Source organism: Oncorhynchus nerka, linkage group LG12 (genome assembly GCF_034236695.1).
Source record: "Oncorhynchus nerka isolate Pitt River linkage group LG12, Oner_Uvic_2.0, whole genome shotgun sequence".
Lineage (NCBI taxonomy): Eukaryota > Metazoa > Chordata > Actinopteri > Salmoniformes > Salmonidae > Oncorhynchus > Oncorhynchus nerka.
Window position 1 is genome coordinate 90,714,015 of NC_088407.1, and position 19,456 is coordinate 90,733,470.

The 19,456-nt window shown below is 42.9% G+C and overlaps 1 protein-coding gene across 4 annotated transcripts in view; it reads right to left on the reverse strand.

Annotated features, from left to right (window-relative positions):
* Positions 1-19,456, reverse strand: part of loxl3b (lysyl oxidase-like 3b) — a 110,632-nt gene that overhangs the window by 68,630 nt on the left and 22,546 nt on the right. For all 4 annotated transcript variants that reach the window (XM_065025970.1, XM_065025969.1, XM_065025967.1 and 1 more), the window contains exons 2-3: positions 9,857-10,190; positions 9,406-9,569 (exon numbers count right to left, since the gene is read on the reverse strand). In XM_065025970.1, the coding sequence (XP_064882042.1) occupies positions 9,406-9,569; positions 9,857-10,181 (489 nt within the window). In that variant the 5' untranslated portion in view covers positions 10,182-10,190. The remainder of the gene's footprint in view (positions 1-9,405; positions 9,570-9,856; positions 10,191-19,456) is intronic.

The following is a 19,456-nucleotide window of genomic DNA, read 5'->3' on the forward strand; positions in this document are numbered from 1 at the left end:
AGACCAGGGCCCTATTCCCTATATAGTACACTACTTTAGACCAGGGCCCTATTCCCTATATAGTGCACTACTATAGACCAGGGCCCTATATAGAACACTACTGTTGACCAGAGCCCTATTCCCTATATAGTACACTACTTTTGACCAGAGCCCTATTCCCTATTTAGAACACTACTGTTGACCAGGGCCCTATTCCCTATATAGTACACTACTTTTGACCAGAACCCTATTCCCTATTTAGAACACTACTGTTGACCAGGGCCCTATTCCCTATATAGAACACTACTGTTGACCAGGGCCCTATTCCCTATATAGAACACTACTGTTGACCAGAGTCCTATTCCCTATATAGTGCACTACTGTTGACCAGAGTCCTATTCCCTATATAGTGCACTACTGTTGACCAGAGTCCTATTCCCTATATAGTGCACTACTGTTGACCAGAGTCCTATTCCCTATATAGTGCACTACTGTTGACCAGAGCCCTATAGAACCCTGTTCCCTATATAGTGCACTACTGTTGACCAGAGCCCTATAGAACCCTGTTCCCTATATAGTGCACTACTGTTGACCAGAGCCCTATGGAACCCTGTTCCCTATATAGTGCACTACTGTTGACCAGAGCCCTATGGAACCCTGTTCCCTATATAGTGCACTACTGTTGACCAGAGCCCTATGGAACCCTGTTCCCTATATAGTGCACTACTGTTGACCAGAGCCCTATGGAACCCTGTTCTCTATATAGAACACTACTGTTGACCAGAGTCCTATGGAACCCTGTTCCCTATATAGTGCACTACTGTTGACCAGGGCCCTATGGAACCCTGTTCCCTATATAGAACACTACTGTTGACCAGAGTCCTATTCCCTATATAGAACACTACTGTTGACCAGAGCCCTATTCCCTATATAGTGCACTACTGTTGACCAGAGTCCTATTCCTTATATAGTGCACTACTGTTGACCAGAGCCCTATTCCCTATATAGTGCACTACTGTTGACCAGAGCCCTATTCCCTATATAGTGCACTACTGTTGACCAGAGCCCTATATAGAACACTACTGTTGACCAGAGCCCTATTCCCTATTTAGAACACTACTGTTGACCAGAGCCCTATTCCCTATATAGTACACTACTTTTGACCAGAGCCCTATTCCCTATTTAGAACACTACTGTTGACCAGGGCCCTATTCCCTATATAGTGCACTACTGTTGACCAGAGTCCTATTCCCTATATAGTGCACTACTGTTGACCAGAGTCCTATTCCTATATAGTGCACTACTGTTGACCAGAGCCCTATTCCCTATATAGTGCACTACTGTTGACCAGAGCCCTATTCCCTATATAGTGCACTACTGTTGACCAGAGCCCTATTCCCTATATAGTGCACTACTGTTGACCAGAGCCCTATTCCCTATATAGTGCACTACTGTTGACCAGAGCCCTATTCCCTATATAGTGCACTACTGTTGACCAGAGCCCTATTCCCTATATAGTGCACTACTGTCGACCAGAGCCCTATTCCCTATATAGTGCACTACTGTTGACCAGAGTCCTATTCCCTATATAGTGCACTACTGTTGACCAGAGCCCTATTCCCTATATAGTGCACTACTGTTGACCAGAGCCCTATTCCCTATATAGTGCACTACTGTTGACCAGAGTCCTATTCCCTATATAGTGCACTACTGTTGACCAGAGCCCTATAGAACCCTGTTCCCTATATAGTGCACTACTGTTGACCAGAGCCCTATAGAACCCTGTTCCCTATATAGTGCACTACTGTTGACCAGAGCCCTATGGAACCCTGTTCCCTATACAGTGCACTACTGTTGACCAGAGCCCTATGGAACCCTGTTCCCTATATAGTGCACTACTGTTGACCAGAGCCCTATGGAACCCTGTTCTCTATATAGAACACTACTGTTGACCAGAGTCCTATGGAACCCTGTTCCCTATATAGTGCACTACTGTTGACCAGGGCCCTATGGAACCCTGTTCCCTATATAGAACACTACTGTTGACCAGAGTCCTATTCCCTATATAGAACACTACTGTTGACCAGAGTCCTATTCCCTATATAGAACACTACTGTTGACCAGAGTCCTATTCCCTATATAGAACACTACTGTTGACCAGAGTCCTATTCCCTATATAGAACACTACTGTTGACCAGAGTCCTATTCCCTATATAGAACACTACTGTTGACCAGAGTCCTATTCCCTATATAGTGCACTACTGTTGACCAGAGTCCTATTCCTTATATAGTGCACTACTGTTGACCAGAGCCCTATTCCCTATATAGAACACTACTGTTGACCAGAGTCCTATTCCCTATATAGTGCACTACTGTTGACCAGAGCCCTATTCCCTATATAGTGCACTACTGTTGACCAGAGCCCTATTCCTATATAGTGCACTACTGTTGACCAGAGCCCTATTCCCTATATAGTGCACTACTGTTGACCAGAGTCCTATTCCCTATATAGTGCACTACTGTTGACCAGAGCCCTATTCCCTATATAGTGCACTACTGTTGACCAGAGCCCTATTCCCTATATAGTGCACTACTGTTGACCAGAGTCCTATTCCCTATATAGAACACTACTGTTGACCAGGACCCTATTCCCTATATAGAACACTACTGTTGACCAGGACCCTATTCCCTATATAGAACACTACTGTTGACCAGGACCCTATTCCCTATATAGAACACTACTGTTGACCAGGACCCTATTCCCTATATAGTGCACTACTGTTGACCAGAGTCCTATTCCCTATATAGTGCACTACTGTTGACCAGAGCCCTATAGAACCCTGTTCCCTATATAGTACACTACTTTAGACCAGGGCCCTATTCCCTATATAGTACACTACTTTAGACCAGGGCCCTATTCCCTATATAGTGCACTACTATAGACCAGGGCCCTATATAGAACACTACTGTTGACCAGAGCCCTATTCCCTATATAGTACACTACTTTTGACCAGAGCCCTATTCCCTATTTAGAACACTACTGTTGACCAGGGCCCTATTCCCTATAGTACACTACTTTTGACCAGAACCCTATTCCTATTTAGAACACTACTGTTGACCAGGGCCCTATTCCCTATATAGAACACTACTGTTGACCAGGGCCCTATTCCCTATATAGAACACTACTGTTGACCAGAGTCCTATTCCCTATATAGTGCACTACTGTTGACCAGAGTCCTATTCCCTATATAGTGCACTACTGTTGACCAGAGTCCTATTCCCTATATAGTGCACTACTGTTGACCAGAGTCCTATTCCCATATAGTGCACTACTGTTGACCAGAGCCCTATAGAACCCTGTTCCCTATATAGTGCACTACTGTTGACCAGAGCCCTATAGAACCCTGTTCCCTATATAGTGCACTACTGTTGACCAGAGCCCTATGGAACCCTGTTCCCTATATAGTGCACTACTGTTGACCAGAGCCCTATGGAACCCTGTTCCCTATATAGTGCACTACTGTTGACCAGAGCCCTATGGAACCCTGTTCCCTATATAGTGCACTACTGTTGACCAGAGCCCTATGGAACCCTGTTCTCTATATAGAACACTACTGTTGACCAGAGTCCTATGGAACCCTGTTCCCTATATAGTGCACTACTGTTGACCAGGGCCCTATGGAACCCTGTTCCCTATATAGAACACTACTGTTGACCAGAGTCCTATTCCCTATATAGAACACTACTGTTGACCAGAGCCCTATTCCCTATATAGTGCACTACTGTTGACCAGAGTCCTATTCCTTATATAGTGCACTACTGTTGACCAGAGCCCTATTCCCTATATAGTGCACTACTGTTGACCAGAGCCCTATTCCCTATATAGTGCACTACTGTTGACCAGAGCCCTATTCCCTATATAGTGCACTACTGTTGACCAGAGCCCTATTCCCTATATAGTGCACTACTGTTGACCAGAGTCCTATTCCCTATATAGTGCACTACTGTTGACCAGAGCCCTATTCCCTATATAGTGCACTACTGTTGACCAGAGCCCTATTCCCTATATAGTGCACTACTGTTGACCAGAGTCCTATTCCCTATATAGAACACTACTGTTGACCAGAGTCCTATTCCCTATATAGAACACTACTGTTGACCAGAGTCCTATTCCCTATATAGTACTACTGTTGACCAGAGTCTATTCCTATATAGTGCACTACTGATCAGAGTCCTATTCCCTATATAGTGCACTACTGTTGACCAGAGTCCTATTCTCTATATAGTGCACTACTGTTGACCAGACCCTATAGAACCCTGTTCCCTATATAGTGCACTACTGTTGACCAGAGCACTATGGAACCCTGTTCCCTATATAGTGCACTACTGTTGACCAGGGCCCTGTGGAACCCTGTTCCCTATATATTGCACTACTGTTGACCAGAGCCCTATGGAACCCTGTTCCCTATATAGTGCACTACTGTTGACCAGAGCCCTATGGAACCCTGTTCCCTATATAGTGCACTACTGTTGACCAGAGCCCTATGGAACCCTGTTCCCTACATAGTGCACTACTGTTGACCAGAGTCCTATTCCCTATATAGTGCACTACTGTTGACCAGAGCCCTATAGAACCCTGTTCCCTATATAGTGCACTACTGTTGACCAGAGCCCTATAGAACCCTGTTCCCTATATAGTGCACTACTGTTGACCAGAGCCCTATGGAACCCTGTTCCCTATACAGTGCACTACTGTTGACCAGAGCCCTATGGAACCCTGTTCCCTATATAGTGCACTACTGTTGACCAGAGCCCTATGGAACCCTGTTCTCTATATAGAACACTACTGTTGACCAGAGTCCTATGGAACCCTGTTCCCTATATAGTGCACTACTGTTGACCAGGGCCCTATGGAACCCTGTTCCCTATATAGAACACTACTGTTGACCAGAGTCCTATTCCCTATATAGAACACTACTGTTGACCAGAGTCCTATTCCCTATATAGAACACTACTGTTGACCAGAGTCCTATTCCCTATATAGAACACTACTGTTGACCAGAGTCCTATTCCCTATATAGAACACTACTGTTGACCAGAGTCCTATTCCCTATATAGAACACTACTGTTGACCAGAGTCCTATTCCCTATATAGTGCACTACTGTTGACCAGAGTCCTATTCCTTATATAGTGCACTACTGTTGACCAGAGCCCTATTCCCTATATAGAACACTACTGTTGACCAGAGTCCTATTCCTATATAGTGCACTACTGTTGACCAGAGCCCTATTCCCTATATAGTGCACTACTGTTGACCAGAGCCCTATTCCCTATATAGTGCACTACTGTTGACCAGAGCCCTATTCCCTATATAGTGCACTACTGTTGACCAGAGTCCTATTCCCTATATAGTGCACTACTGTTGACCAGAGCCCTATTCCCTATATAGTGCACTACTGTTGACCAGAGCCCTATTCCCTATATAGTGCACTACTGTTGACCAGAGTCCTATTCCCTATATAGAACACTACTGTTGACCAGGACCCTATTCCCTATATAGAACACTACTGTTGACCAGGACCCTATTCCCTATATAGAACACTACTGTTGACCAGGACCCTATTCCCTATATAGAACACTACTGTTGACCAGGACCCTATTCCCTATATAGTGCACTACTGTTGACCAGAGTCCTATTCCCTATATAGTGCACTACTGTTGACCAGAGCCCTATAGAACCCTGTTCCCTATATAGTACACTACTTTAGACCAGGGCCCTATTCCCTATATAGTACACTACTTTAGACCAGGGCCCTATTCCCTATATAGTGCACTACTATAGACCAGGGCCCTATATAGAACACTACTGTTGACCAGAGCCCTATTCCCTATATAGTACACTACTTTTGACCAGAGCCCTATTCCCTATTTAGAACACTACTGTTGACCAGGGCCCTATTCCCTATATAGTACACTACTTTTGACCAGAACCCTATTCCCTATTTAGAACACTACTGTTGACCAGGGCCCTATTCCCTATATAGAACACTACTGTTGACCAGGGCCCTATTCCCTATATAGAACACTACTGTTGACCAGAGTCCTATTCCCTATATAGTGCACTACTGTTGACCAGAGTCCTATTCCCTATATAGTGCACTACTGTTGACCAGAGTCCTATTCCCTATATAGTGCACTACTGTTGACCAGAGTCCTATTCCCTATATAGTGCACTACTGTTGACCAGAGCCCTATAGAACCCTGTTCCTATATAGTGCACTACTGTTGACCAGAGCCCTATAGAACCCTGTTCCCTATATAGTGCACTACTGTTGACCAGAGCCCTATGGAACCCTGTTCCCTATATAGTGCACTACTGTTGACCAGAGCCCTATGGAACCCTGTTCCCTATATAGTGCACTACTGTTGACCAGAGCCCTATGGAACCCTGTTCCCTATATAGTGCACTACTGTTGACCAGAGCCCTATGGAACCCTGTTCTCTATATAGAACACTACTGTTGACCAGAGTCCTATGGAACCCTGTTCCCTATATAGTGCACTACTGTTGACCAGGGCCCTATGGAACCCTGTTCCCTATATAGAACACTACTGTTGACCAGAGTCCTATTCCCTATATAGAACACTACTGTTGACCAGAGCCCGATTCCCTATATAGTGCACTACTGTTGACCAGAGTCCTATTCCTTATATAGTGCACTACTGTTGACCAGAGCCCTATTCCCTATATAGTGCACTACTGTTGACCAGAGCCCTATTCCCTATATAGTGCACTACTGTTGACCAGAGCCCTATTCCCTATATAGTGCACTACTGTTGACCAGAGTCCTATTCCCTATATAGTGCACTACTGTTGACCAGAGCCCTATTCCCTATATAGTGCACTACTGTTGACCAGAGCCCTATTCCCTATATAGTGCACTACTGTTGACCAGAGTCCTATTCCCTATATAGAACACTACTGTTGACCAGAGTCCTATTCCCTATATAGAACACTACTGTTGACCAGAGTCCTATTCCCTATATAGTGCACTACTGTTGACCAGAGTCCTATTCCCTATATAGTGCACTACTGTTGATCAGAGTCCTATTCCCTATATAGTGCACTACTGTTGACCAGAGTCCTATTCTCTATATAGTGCACTACTGTTGACCAGACCCTATAGAACCCTGTTCCCTATATAGTGCACTACTGTTGACCAGAGCACTATGGAACCCTGTTCCCTATATAGTGCACTACTGTTGACCAGGGCCCTGTGGAACCCTGTTCCCTATATAGTGCACTACTGTTGACCAGAGCCCTATGGAACCCTGTTCCCTATATAGTGCACTACTGTTGACCAGAGCCCTATGGAACCCTGTTCCCTATATAGTGCACTACTGTTGACCAGAGCCCTATGGAACCCTGTTCCCTACATAGTGCACTACTGTTGACCAGAGCCCTATGGAACCCTGTTCTCTATATAGAACACTACTGTTGACCAGAGTCCTATGGAACCCTGTTCCCTATATAGTGCACTACTGTTGACCAGGGCCCTATGGAACCCTGTTCCCTATATAGAACACTACTGTTGACCAGAGTCCTATTCCCTATATAGAACACTACTGTTGACCAGAGTCCTATTCCCTATATAGTGCACTACTGTTGACCAGAGCCCTATTCCCTATATAGTGCACTACTGTTGACCAGAGCCCTATTCCCTATATAGTGCACTACTGTTGACCAGAGCCCTATTCCCTATATAGTGCACTACTGTTGACCAGAGCCCTATTCCCTATATAGTACACTACTGTTGACCAGAGTCCTATTCCCTATATAGAACACTACTGTTGACCAGAGTCCTATTCCCTATATAGAACACTATGGTTGACCAGAGTCCTATTCCCCATATAGTGCACTACTGTTGACCAGAGCCCTATTCCCTATATAGTACACTACTGTTGACCAGAGTCCTATTCCCTATATAGAACACTACTGTTGACCAGAGCCCTATTCCCTATATAGTACACTACTGTTGACCAGAGTCCTATTCCCTATATAGTACACTACTGTTGACCAGAGTCCTATTCCCTATATAGTGCACTACTGTTGACCAGGGCCCTATTCCCTATATAGAACACTACTGTTGACCAGGGCCCTATTCCCTATATAGTACACTACTGTTGACCAGGGCCCTATTCCCTATATAGAACACTACTGTTGACCAGAGCCCTATTCCCTACATAGAACACTACTGTAGACCAGAGTCCTATTCCCTATATAGAACACTACTGTTGACCAGAGTCCTATATAGAACACTACTGTTGACCAGAGTCCTATATAGAACACTACTGTTGACCAGAGTCCTATATAGAACACTACTGTTGACCAGAGTCCTATTCCCTATATAGTACACTACTGTTGACCAGAGTCCTATATAGAACACTACTGTTGACCAGAGTCCTATATAGAACACTACTGTTGACCAGAGTCCTATATAGAACACTACTGTTGACCAGGGCCCTATTCCCTATATAGAACACTACTGTTGACCAGGGCCCTATTCCCTATATAGTACACTACTGTTGACCAGGGCCCTATTCCCTATATAGAACACTACTGTTGACCAGAGCCCTATTCCCTATATAGAACACTACTGTAGACCAGAGTCCTATTCCCTATATAGAACACTACTGTTGACCAGAGTCCTATATAGAACACTACTGTTGACCAGAGTCCTATATAGAACACTACTGTTGACCAGAGTCCTATATAGAACACTACTGTTGACCAGAGTCCTATTCCCTATATAGTACACTACTGTTGACCAGAGTCCTATATAGAACACTACTGTTGACCAGAGTCCTATATAGAACACTACTGTTGACCAGAGTCCTATATAGAACACTACTGTTGACCAGAGTCCTATGGGTAAAGCCAATTCTAATTCAACATGTTCTAAAAGATAGAATAGAATTCGAAATTGGGTCTCCAGTGAACTTCCTGAATTGACTGGGATTGACCCCCAACCCTGCTAACCCTGCTAACCCTGCTGACCCTGCTGACCCTGCTAACCCTGCTGACCCTGCTGACCCTGCTGACCCTGCTGACCCTGCTAACCCTGCTGACCCTGCTAACCCTGCTAACCCTGCTGACCCTGCTAACCCTGCTAACCCTGCTGACCCTGCTAACCCTGCTAACCCTGCTGACCCTGCTGACCCTGCTGACCCTGCTAACCCTGCTGACCCTGCTGACCCTGCTAATCCTGCTAATCCTGCTGACCCTGCTAACCCTGCTGACCCTGCTGACCCTGCTGACCCTGCTAACCCTGCTGACCCTGCTGACCCTGCTGACCCTGCTGACCCTGCTAACCCTGCTGACGCTGCTGACCCTGCTGACCCTGCTAACCCATTGTAACGCCTTACATCGATGACGTTGGAGTCGACAAACCCAGGAAGCCTCTCGTCCTTGCAGACGACTCCAGCGTCCTCGTCGTGTGTGCAGTCACTGTTGCCCCAGCCTCGAGATTTACACAGGTCAATACTCTTCTCTCCTCCGTTACACTGCACATTATCCAGCCAGATCTTCCCTGCATGGAGAATAAACAAATCAAGGCACCGTCGTGCGTGTTCATTGTAAACCACTGTATCCTGTTGCGTTTGAGTTCTCTACTGATGAATGGTTTCCTAATGGCTGCTCCACGTTGTAGGGCTTTTAGGCGCTATATAACTGGTTCTATTACTGATCGTGATCCTTGCTATAACCTGGCTAATCATATATAATATGATATATATCATATCATATCATATAATCATGCTTATGAATGGTCTTTGTAAAATATGGAATAGCTGCTCTATGACGGTTGTTATAGCTCACCTTGGCCCTTGCCGTACTTGGCGCTGTGTGTCCAACCCGTAGCGGAGACGAATCCCAGCTGACGACAGAGGACGTTGGCGTTGGACAGAGAGAAGTCGTCGTCACAGATGGTCCCCCACTCTCCCTTGTAGAAGACTTCGATGCGCCCCTCGTTGTGCTTTCGGGGGTACCCAACCAGACGGAACTGCAGGCGGTCGTTCTGTGGTTTGGGGGAGGTGGTGCCCTGGGTAGGGGGCGTTGTCTGGGCCATGAGCCAGGCAGGAAGCCACACCTCTAACAAGAAGCTGATGATGGAAAATCGCTGCCACCATCTTGAGGTTTTCATCTCTCAAACCTGTAGGGGCATAGACAGGAGAGGTGAGTTTGAGGGTCAGAGGTCAGGTGGGGGGATGTTTGACAGGTGAGTTGCAACTGACTGATCTACATTGATTATTTGTAGGTCAGTTTAAACTTCCTGACATTGGCCGTGTTCCAGAGCATCAAACCCCATGATACATTGTTGGTAAATGGGGACTGACTGATCTACAAATCACCTTGCATCATATATAACTACTCATGATTATTTGTAGATCAGTCAGTCCCCATTTACCAACAATGTATCATGGGGTTTGATGCCCTGGAACACGGCCAATGTCAGGAAGTTTAAACTGGTGACAGGTCACCTGACAGGAAAGGGATGTAGACAACAAGGAACTAACTGCTCTCAACTCAAAGATCCTAGTCAAAAACAAAATTACCCAAATAAACCAACACACTTTACAGATTGTAATGCAAAAGTTCACCAGGCAACAATGAAGACCTGAACTCAGAGAGATTATTTTTTTAAATAACTTTTTCTCAGTGCTTAGGCCAAGCAGAACCAGAGAGGTAAAGATCTTTCCTCAATGGTGTCTGAGGCCAAGCAGAACCAGAGAGCTTAAGATCTTTCCTCCGTGATATCTGAGGCCAAGCAGAACCAGAGGTAAAGATCTTTCCTCAGTGATGTCTGAGGCCAAGCAGAACCAGAGGTAAAGATCTTTCCTCAGTGATGTCTGAGGCCAAGCAGAACCAGAGGTAAAGATCTTTCCTCAGTGATGTCTGAGGCCAAGCAGAACCAGAGGTAAAGATCTTTCCTCTGTGGTGTCTGAGGTCAAGCAGAACCAGAGGTAAAGATCTTTCCTCAGTGATGTCTGAGGCCAAGCAGAACCAGAGAGGTAAAGATCTTTCCTCAGTGATGTCTGAGGCCAAGCAGAACCAGAGAGGTAAAGATCTTTCCTCAGTGGTGTCTGAGGCCAAGCAGAACCAGAGATGTAAATATCTTTCCTCAGTGATGTCTGAGGCCAAGCAGAACCAGAGATGTAAATATCTTTCCTCAGTGATGTCTGAGGCCAAGCAGAACCAGAGAGGTAAAGATCTTTCCTCAGTGATGTCTGAGGCCAAGCAGAACCAGAGGTAAAGATCTTTCCTCGGTGGTGTCTGAGGCCAAGCAGAACCAGAGGTAAAGATCTTTCCTCTGTGGTGTCTGACGCCAAGCAGAACCAGAGGTAAAGATCTTTCCTCGGTGATGTCTGAGACCAAGCAGAACCAGAGGTAAAGATCTTTCCTCTGTGATATCTGAGGCCAAGCAGAACCAGAGGTAAAGATCTTTCCTCAGTGATATCTGAGGCCAAGCAGAACCAGAGGTAAAGATCTTTCCTCAGTGATGTCTGAGGCCAAGCAGAACCAGAGATGTAAATATCTTTCCTCAGTGATGTCTGAGGCCAAGCAGAACCAGAGATGTAAAGATCTTTCCTCAGTGGTGTCTGAGGCCAAGCAGAACCAGAGATGTAAAGTATTCACAGTTGACTTCCTGTAAGAAGCTGGACGGAGGGTCAGAGAGCAAATATTCGCTCCAACACTGTGATTTAAACCAGCTGCTGAAATATAAGGAGAGACGTTACATCAGCAAGCAACCACCGATGGAAAACCATCGAGCTTTACTTTAACATAAACACAACCACCGATGGAAAACCATCGAGCTTTACTTTAACATAAACACAACCACCGATGGAAAACCATCGAGCTTTACTTTAACATAAACACAACCAACCACCGATGGAAAACCATCGAGCTTTACTTTAACATAAACACAACCAACCACCGATGGAAAACCATCGAGCTTTACTTTAACATAAACACAACCACCGATGGAAAACCATCGAGCTTTACTTTAACATAAACACAACCACCGATGGAAAACCATCGAGCTTTACTTTAACATAAACACAACCACCGATGGAAAACCATCGAGCTTTACTTTAACATAAACACAACCACCGATGGAAAACCATCGAGCTTTACTTTAACATAAACACAACCAACCACCGATGGAAAACCATCGAGCTTTACTTTAACATAAACACAACCACCGATGGAAAACCATCGAGCTTTACTTTAACATAAACACAACCACCGATGGAAAACCATCGAGCTTTACTTTAACATAAACACAACCACCGATGGAAAACCATCGAGCTTTACTTTAACATAAACACAACCACCGATGGAAAACCATCGAGCTTTACTTTAACATAAACACAACCACCGATGGAAAACCATCGAGCTTTACTTTAACATAAACACAACCAACCACCGATGGAAAACCATCGAGCTTTACTTTAACATAAACACAACCAACCACCGATGGAAAACCATCGAGCTTTACTTTAACATAAACACAACCACCGATGGAAAACCATCGAGCTTTACTTTAACATAAACACAACCACCGATGGAAACCATCGAGCTTTACTTTAACATAAACACAACCAACCACCGATGGAAAACCATCGAGCTTTACTTTAACATAAACACAACCACCGATGGAAAACCATCGAGCTTTACTTTAACATAAACACAACCACCGATGGAAAACCATCGAGCTTTACTTTAACATAAACACAACCACCGATGGAAAACCATCGAGCTTTACTTTAACATAAACACAACCACCGATGGAAAACCATCGAGCTTTACTTTAACATAAACACAACCACCGATGGAAAACCATCGAGCTTTACTTTAACATAAACACAACCACCGATGGAAAACCATCGAGCTTTACTTTAACATAAACACAACCACCGATGGAAAACCATCGAGCTTTACTTTAACATAAACACAACCACCGATGGAAAACCATCGAGCTTTACTTTAACATAAACACAACCACCGATGGAAAACCATCGAGCTTTACTTTAACATAAACACAACCACCGATGGAAAACCATCGAGCTTTACTTTAACATAAACACAACCAACCACCGATGGAAAACCATCGAGCTTTACTTTAACATAAACACAACCACCGATGGAAAACCATAGAGCTTTACTTTAACATAAACACAACCACCGATGGAAAACCATCGAGCTTTACTTTAACATAAACACAACCAACCACCGATGGAAACCATCGAGCTTTACTTTAACATAAACACAACCAACCACCGATGGAAAACCATCGAGCTTTACTTTAACATAAACACAACCACCGATGGAAAACCATCGAGCTTTACTTTAACATAAACACAACCACCGATGGAAAACCATCGAGCTTTACTTTAACATAAACACAACCAACCACCGATGGAAAACCATCGAGCTTTACTTTAACATAAACACAACCACCGATGGAAACCATCAAGCTTTACTTTAACATAAACACAACCACCGATGGAAAACCATCGAGCTTTACTTTAACATAAACACAACCACCGATGGAAACCATCGAGCTTTACTTTAACATAAACACAACCACCGATGGAAAACCATCGAGCTTTACTTTAACATAAACACAACCACCGATGGAAAACCATCGAGCTTTACTTTAACATAAACACAACCACCGATGGAAAACCATCGAGCTTTACTTTAACATAAACACACCAACCACCGATGGAAAACCATCGAGCTTTACTTTAACATAAACACACCAACCACCGATGGAAAACCATCGAGCTTTACTTTAACATAAACACAACCACCGATGGAAAACCATCGAGCTTTACTTTAACATAAACACAACCACCGATGGAAAACCATCGAGCTTTACTTTAACATAAACACAACCACCGATGGAAAACCATCGAGCTTTACTTTAACATAAACACAACCACCGATGGAAAACCATCGAGCTTTACTTTAACATAAACACAACCACCGATGGAAAACCATCGAGCTTTACTTTAACATAAACACAACCACCGATGGAAAATCGAGCTTTGCAACATAAACACAACCACCGATGGAAAACCATCGAGCTTTACTTTAACATAAACACAACCACCGATGGAAAACCATCGAGCTTTACTTTAACATAAACACAACCACCGATGGAAAACCATCGAGCTTTACTTTAACATAAACACAACCACCGATGGAAAACCATCGAGCTTTACTTTAACATAAACACAACCACCGATGGAAAACCATCGAGCTTTACTTTAACATAAACACAACCACCGATGGAAAACCATCGAGCTTTACTTTAACATAAACACAACCACCGATGGAAAACCATCGAGCTTTACTTTAACATAAACACAGCCACCACCGATGGAAAAACCATCGAGCTTTACTTTAACATAAACACAACCAACCACCGATGGAAAACCATCGAGCTTTACTTTAACATAAACACAACCACCGATGGAAAACCATCGAGCTTTACTTTAACATAAACACAACCACCGATGGAAAACCATCGAGCTTTACTTTAACATAAACACAACCACCGATGGAAAACCATCGAGCTTTACTTTTAACATAAACACAACCACCGATGGAAAACCATCGAGCTTTACTTTAACATAAACACAACCACCGATGGAAAACCATCGAGCTTTACTTTAACATAAACACAACCACCGATGGAAAACCATCGAGCTTTACTTTAACATAAACACAACCACCGATGGAAAACCATCGAGGCTTTACTTTAACATAAACACAACCACCGATGGAAAACCATCGAGCTTTACTTTAACATAAACACAACCACCGATGGAAAACCATCGAGCTTTACTTTAACATAAACACAACCACCGATGGAAAACCATCGAGCTTTACTTTAACATAAACACAACCAACCACCGATGGAAAACCATCGAGCTTTACTTTAACATAAACACAACCACCGATGGAAAACCATCGAGCTTTACTTTAACATAAACACAACCACCGATGGAAAACCATCGAGCTTTACTTTAACATAAACACAACCACCGATGGAAAACCATCGAGCTTTACTTTAACATAAACACAACCACCGATGGAAAACCATCGAGCTTTACTTTAACATAAACACAACCACCGATGGAAAACCATCGAGCTTTACTTTAACATAAACACAACCAACCACCGATGGAAAACCATCGAGCTTTACTTTAACATAAACACAACCACCACCGATGGAAAACCATCGAGCTTTACTTTAACATAAACACAACCACCGATGGAAAACCATCGAGCTTTACTTTAACATAAACACAACCACCGATGGAAAACCATCGAGCTTTACTTTAACATAAACACACCAACCACCGATGGAAAACCATCGAGCTTTACTTTAACATAAACACAACCACCGATGGAAAACCATCGAGCTTTACTTTAACATAAACACAACCACCGATGGAAAACCATCGAGCTTTACTTTAACATAAACACAACCACCGATGGAAAACCATCGAGCTTTACTTTAACATAAACACAACCACCGATGGAAAACCATCGAGCTTTACTTTAACATAAACACAACCACCGATGGAAAACCATCGAGCTTTACTTTAACATAAACACAACCACCGATGGAAAACCATCGAGCTTTACTTTAACATAAACACAACCACCGATGGAAAACCATCGAGCTTTACTTTAACATAAACACAACCACCGATGGAAAACCATCGAGCTTTACTTTAACATAAACACAACCACCGATGGAAAACCATCGAGCTTTACTTTAACATAAACACAACCACCGATGGAAAACCATCGAGCTTTACTTTAACATAAACACAACCAACCACCGATGGAAAACCATCGAGCTTTACTTTAACATAAACACAACCACCGATGGAAAACCATAGAGCTTTACTTTAACATAAACACAACCACCGATGGAAACCATCGAGCTTTACTTTAACATAAACACAACCAACCACCGATGGAAAACCATCGAGCTTTACTTTAACATAAACACAACCACCACCGATGGAAAACCATCGAGCTTTACTTTAACATAAACACAACCACCGATGGAAAACCATCGAGCTTTACTTTAACATAAACACAACCACCGATGGAAAACCATCGAGCTTTACTTTAACATAAACACAACCAACCACCGATGGAAAACCATCGAGCTTTACTTTAACATAAACACAACCACCGATGGAAAACCATCGAGCTTTACTTTAACATAAACACAACCACCGATGGAAAACCATCGAGCTTTACTTTAACATAAACACAACCACCGATGGAAAACCATCGAGCTTTACTTTAACATAAACACAACCACCGATGGAAAACCATCGAGCTTTACTTTAACATAAACACAACCACCGATGGAAAACCATCGAGCTTTACTTTAACATAAACACAACCACCGATGGAAAACCATCGAGCTTTACTTTAACATAAACACACCAACCACCGATGGAAAACCATCGAGCTTTACTTTAACATAAACACAACCAACCACCGATGGAAAACCATCGAGCTTTACTTTAACATAAACACAACCACCGATGGAAAACCATCGAGCTTTACTTTAACATAAACACAACCACCGATGGAAAACCATCGAGCTTTACTTTAACATAAACACAACCACCGATGGAAAACCATCGAGCTTTACTTTAACATAAACACAACCACCGATGGAAAACCATCGAGCTTTACTTTTAACATAAACACAACCACCGATGGAAAACCATCGAGCTTTACTTTAACATAAACACAACCACCGATGGAAAACCATCGAGCTTTACTTTAACATAAACACAACCACCGATGGAAAACCATCGAGCTTTACTTTAACATAAACACAACCACCGATGGAAAACCATCGAGCTTTACTTTAACATAAACACAACCACCGATGGAAAACCATCGAGCTTTACTTTAACATAAACACAACCACCGATGGAAAACCATCGAGCTTTACTTTAACATAAACACAACCACCGATGGAAAACCATCGAGCTTTACTTTAACATAAACACAACCACCGATGGAAAACCATCGAGCTTTACTTTAACATAAACACAACCACCGATGGAAACCATCGAGCTTTACTTTAACATAAACACAACCACCGATGGAAAACCATCGAGCTTTACTTTAACATAAACACAACCACCGATGGAAAACCATCGAGCTTTTACTTTAACATAAACACAACCAACCACCGATGGAAACCATCGAGCTTTACTTTAACATAAACACAACCACCGATGGAAAACCATCGAGCTTTACTTTAACATAAACACAACCACCGATGGAAAACCATCGAGCTTTACTTTAACATAAACACAACCACCGATGGAAAACCATCGAGCTTTACTTTAACATAAACACAACCACCGATGGAAAACCATCGAGCTTTACTTTAACATAAACACAACCACCGATGGAAAACCATCGAGCTTTACTTTAACATAAACACAACCACCGATGGAAAACCATCGAGCTTTACTTTAACATAAACACAACCACCGATGGAAACCATCGAGCTTTACTTTAACATAAACACAACCACCGATGGAAAACCATCGAGCTTTACTTTAACATAAACACAACCACCGATGGAAAACCATCGAGCTTTACTTTAACATAAACACAACCAACCACCGATGGAAAACCATCGAGCTTTACTTTAACATAAACACAACCACCGATGGAAAACCATCGAGCTTTGCTTTAACATAAACACAACCACCGATGGAAAACCATCGAGCTTTACTTTAACATAAACACAACCACCGATGGAAAACCATCGAGCTTTACTTTAACATAAACACAACCACCGATGGAAAACCATCGAGCTTTACTTTAACATAAACACAACCACCGATGGAAAACCATCGAGCTTTACTTTAACATAAACACAACCACCGATGGAAACCATCGAGCTTTACTTTAACATAAACACAACCAACCACCGATGGAAAACCATCGAGCTTTACTTTAACATAAACACAACCAACCACCGATGGAAAACCATCGAGCTTTACTTTTAACATAAACACAACCACCGATGGAAAACCATCGAGCTTTACTTTAACATAAACACAACCACCGATGGAAAACCATCGAGCTTTACTTTAACATAAACACAACCACCGATGGAAACCATCGAGCTTTACTTTAACATAAACACAACCACCGATGGAAAACCATCGAGCTTTACTTTAACATAAACACAACCACCGATGGAAAACCATCGAGCTTTACTTTAACATAAACACAACCACCGATGGAAAACCATCGAGCTTTACTTTAACATAAACACAACCAACCACCGATGGAAACCATCGAGCTTTACTTTAACATAAACACAACCACCGATGGAAACCATCGAGCTTTACTTTAACATAAACACAACCACCGATGGAAAACCATCGAGCTTTACTTTAACATAAACACAACCACCGATGGAAAACCATCGAGCTTTACTTTAACATAAACACAACCACCGATGGAAAACCATCGAGCTTTACTTTAACATAAACACAACCACCGATGGAAAACCATCGAGCTTTACTTTAACATAAACACAACCACCGATGGAAAACCATCGAGCTTTACTTTAACATAAACACAACCACCGATGGAAAACCATCGAGCTTTACTTAACATAAACACAACCACCGATGGAAAACCATCGAGCTTTACTTTAACATAAACACAACCACCGATGGAAAACCATCGAGCTTTACTTTAACATAAACACAACCAACCACCGATGGAAAACCATCGAGCTTTACTTTAACATAAACACAACCACCGATGGAAAACCATCGAGCTTTACTTTAACATAAACACAACCACCGATGGAAAACCATCGAGCTTTACTTAACATAAACACAACCACCGATGGAAACCATCGAGCTTTACTTTAACATAAACACAACAACCACCGATGGAAACCATCGAGCTTTACTTTAACATAAACACACAACCACCGATGGAAAACCATCGAGCTTTACTTTAACATAAACACAACCACCGATGGAAAACCATCGAGCTTTACTTTAACATAAACACAACCACCGATGGAAAACCATCGAGCTTTACTTTAACATAAACACAACCACCGATGGAAAACCATCGAGCTTTACTTTAACATAAACACAACCACCGATGGAAAACCATCGAGCTTTACTTTAACATAAACACAACCACCGATGGAAAACCATCGAGCTTTACTTTAACATAAACACAACCACCGATGGAAAACCATCGAGCTTTACTTTAACATAAACACAACCAACCACCGATGGAAAACCATCGAGCTTTACTTTAACATAAACACAACCAACCACCGATGGAAAACCATCGAGCTTTACTTTAACA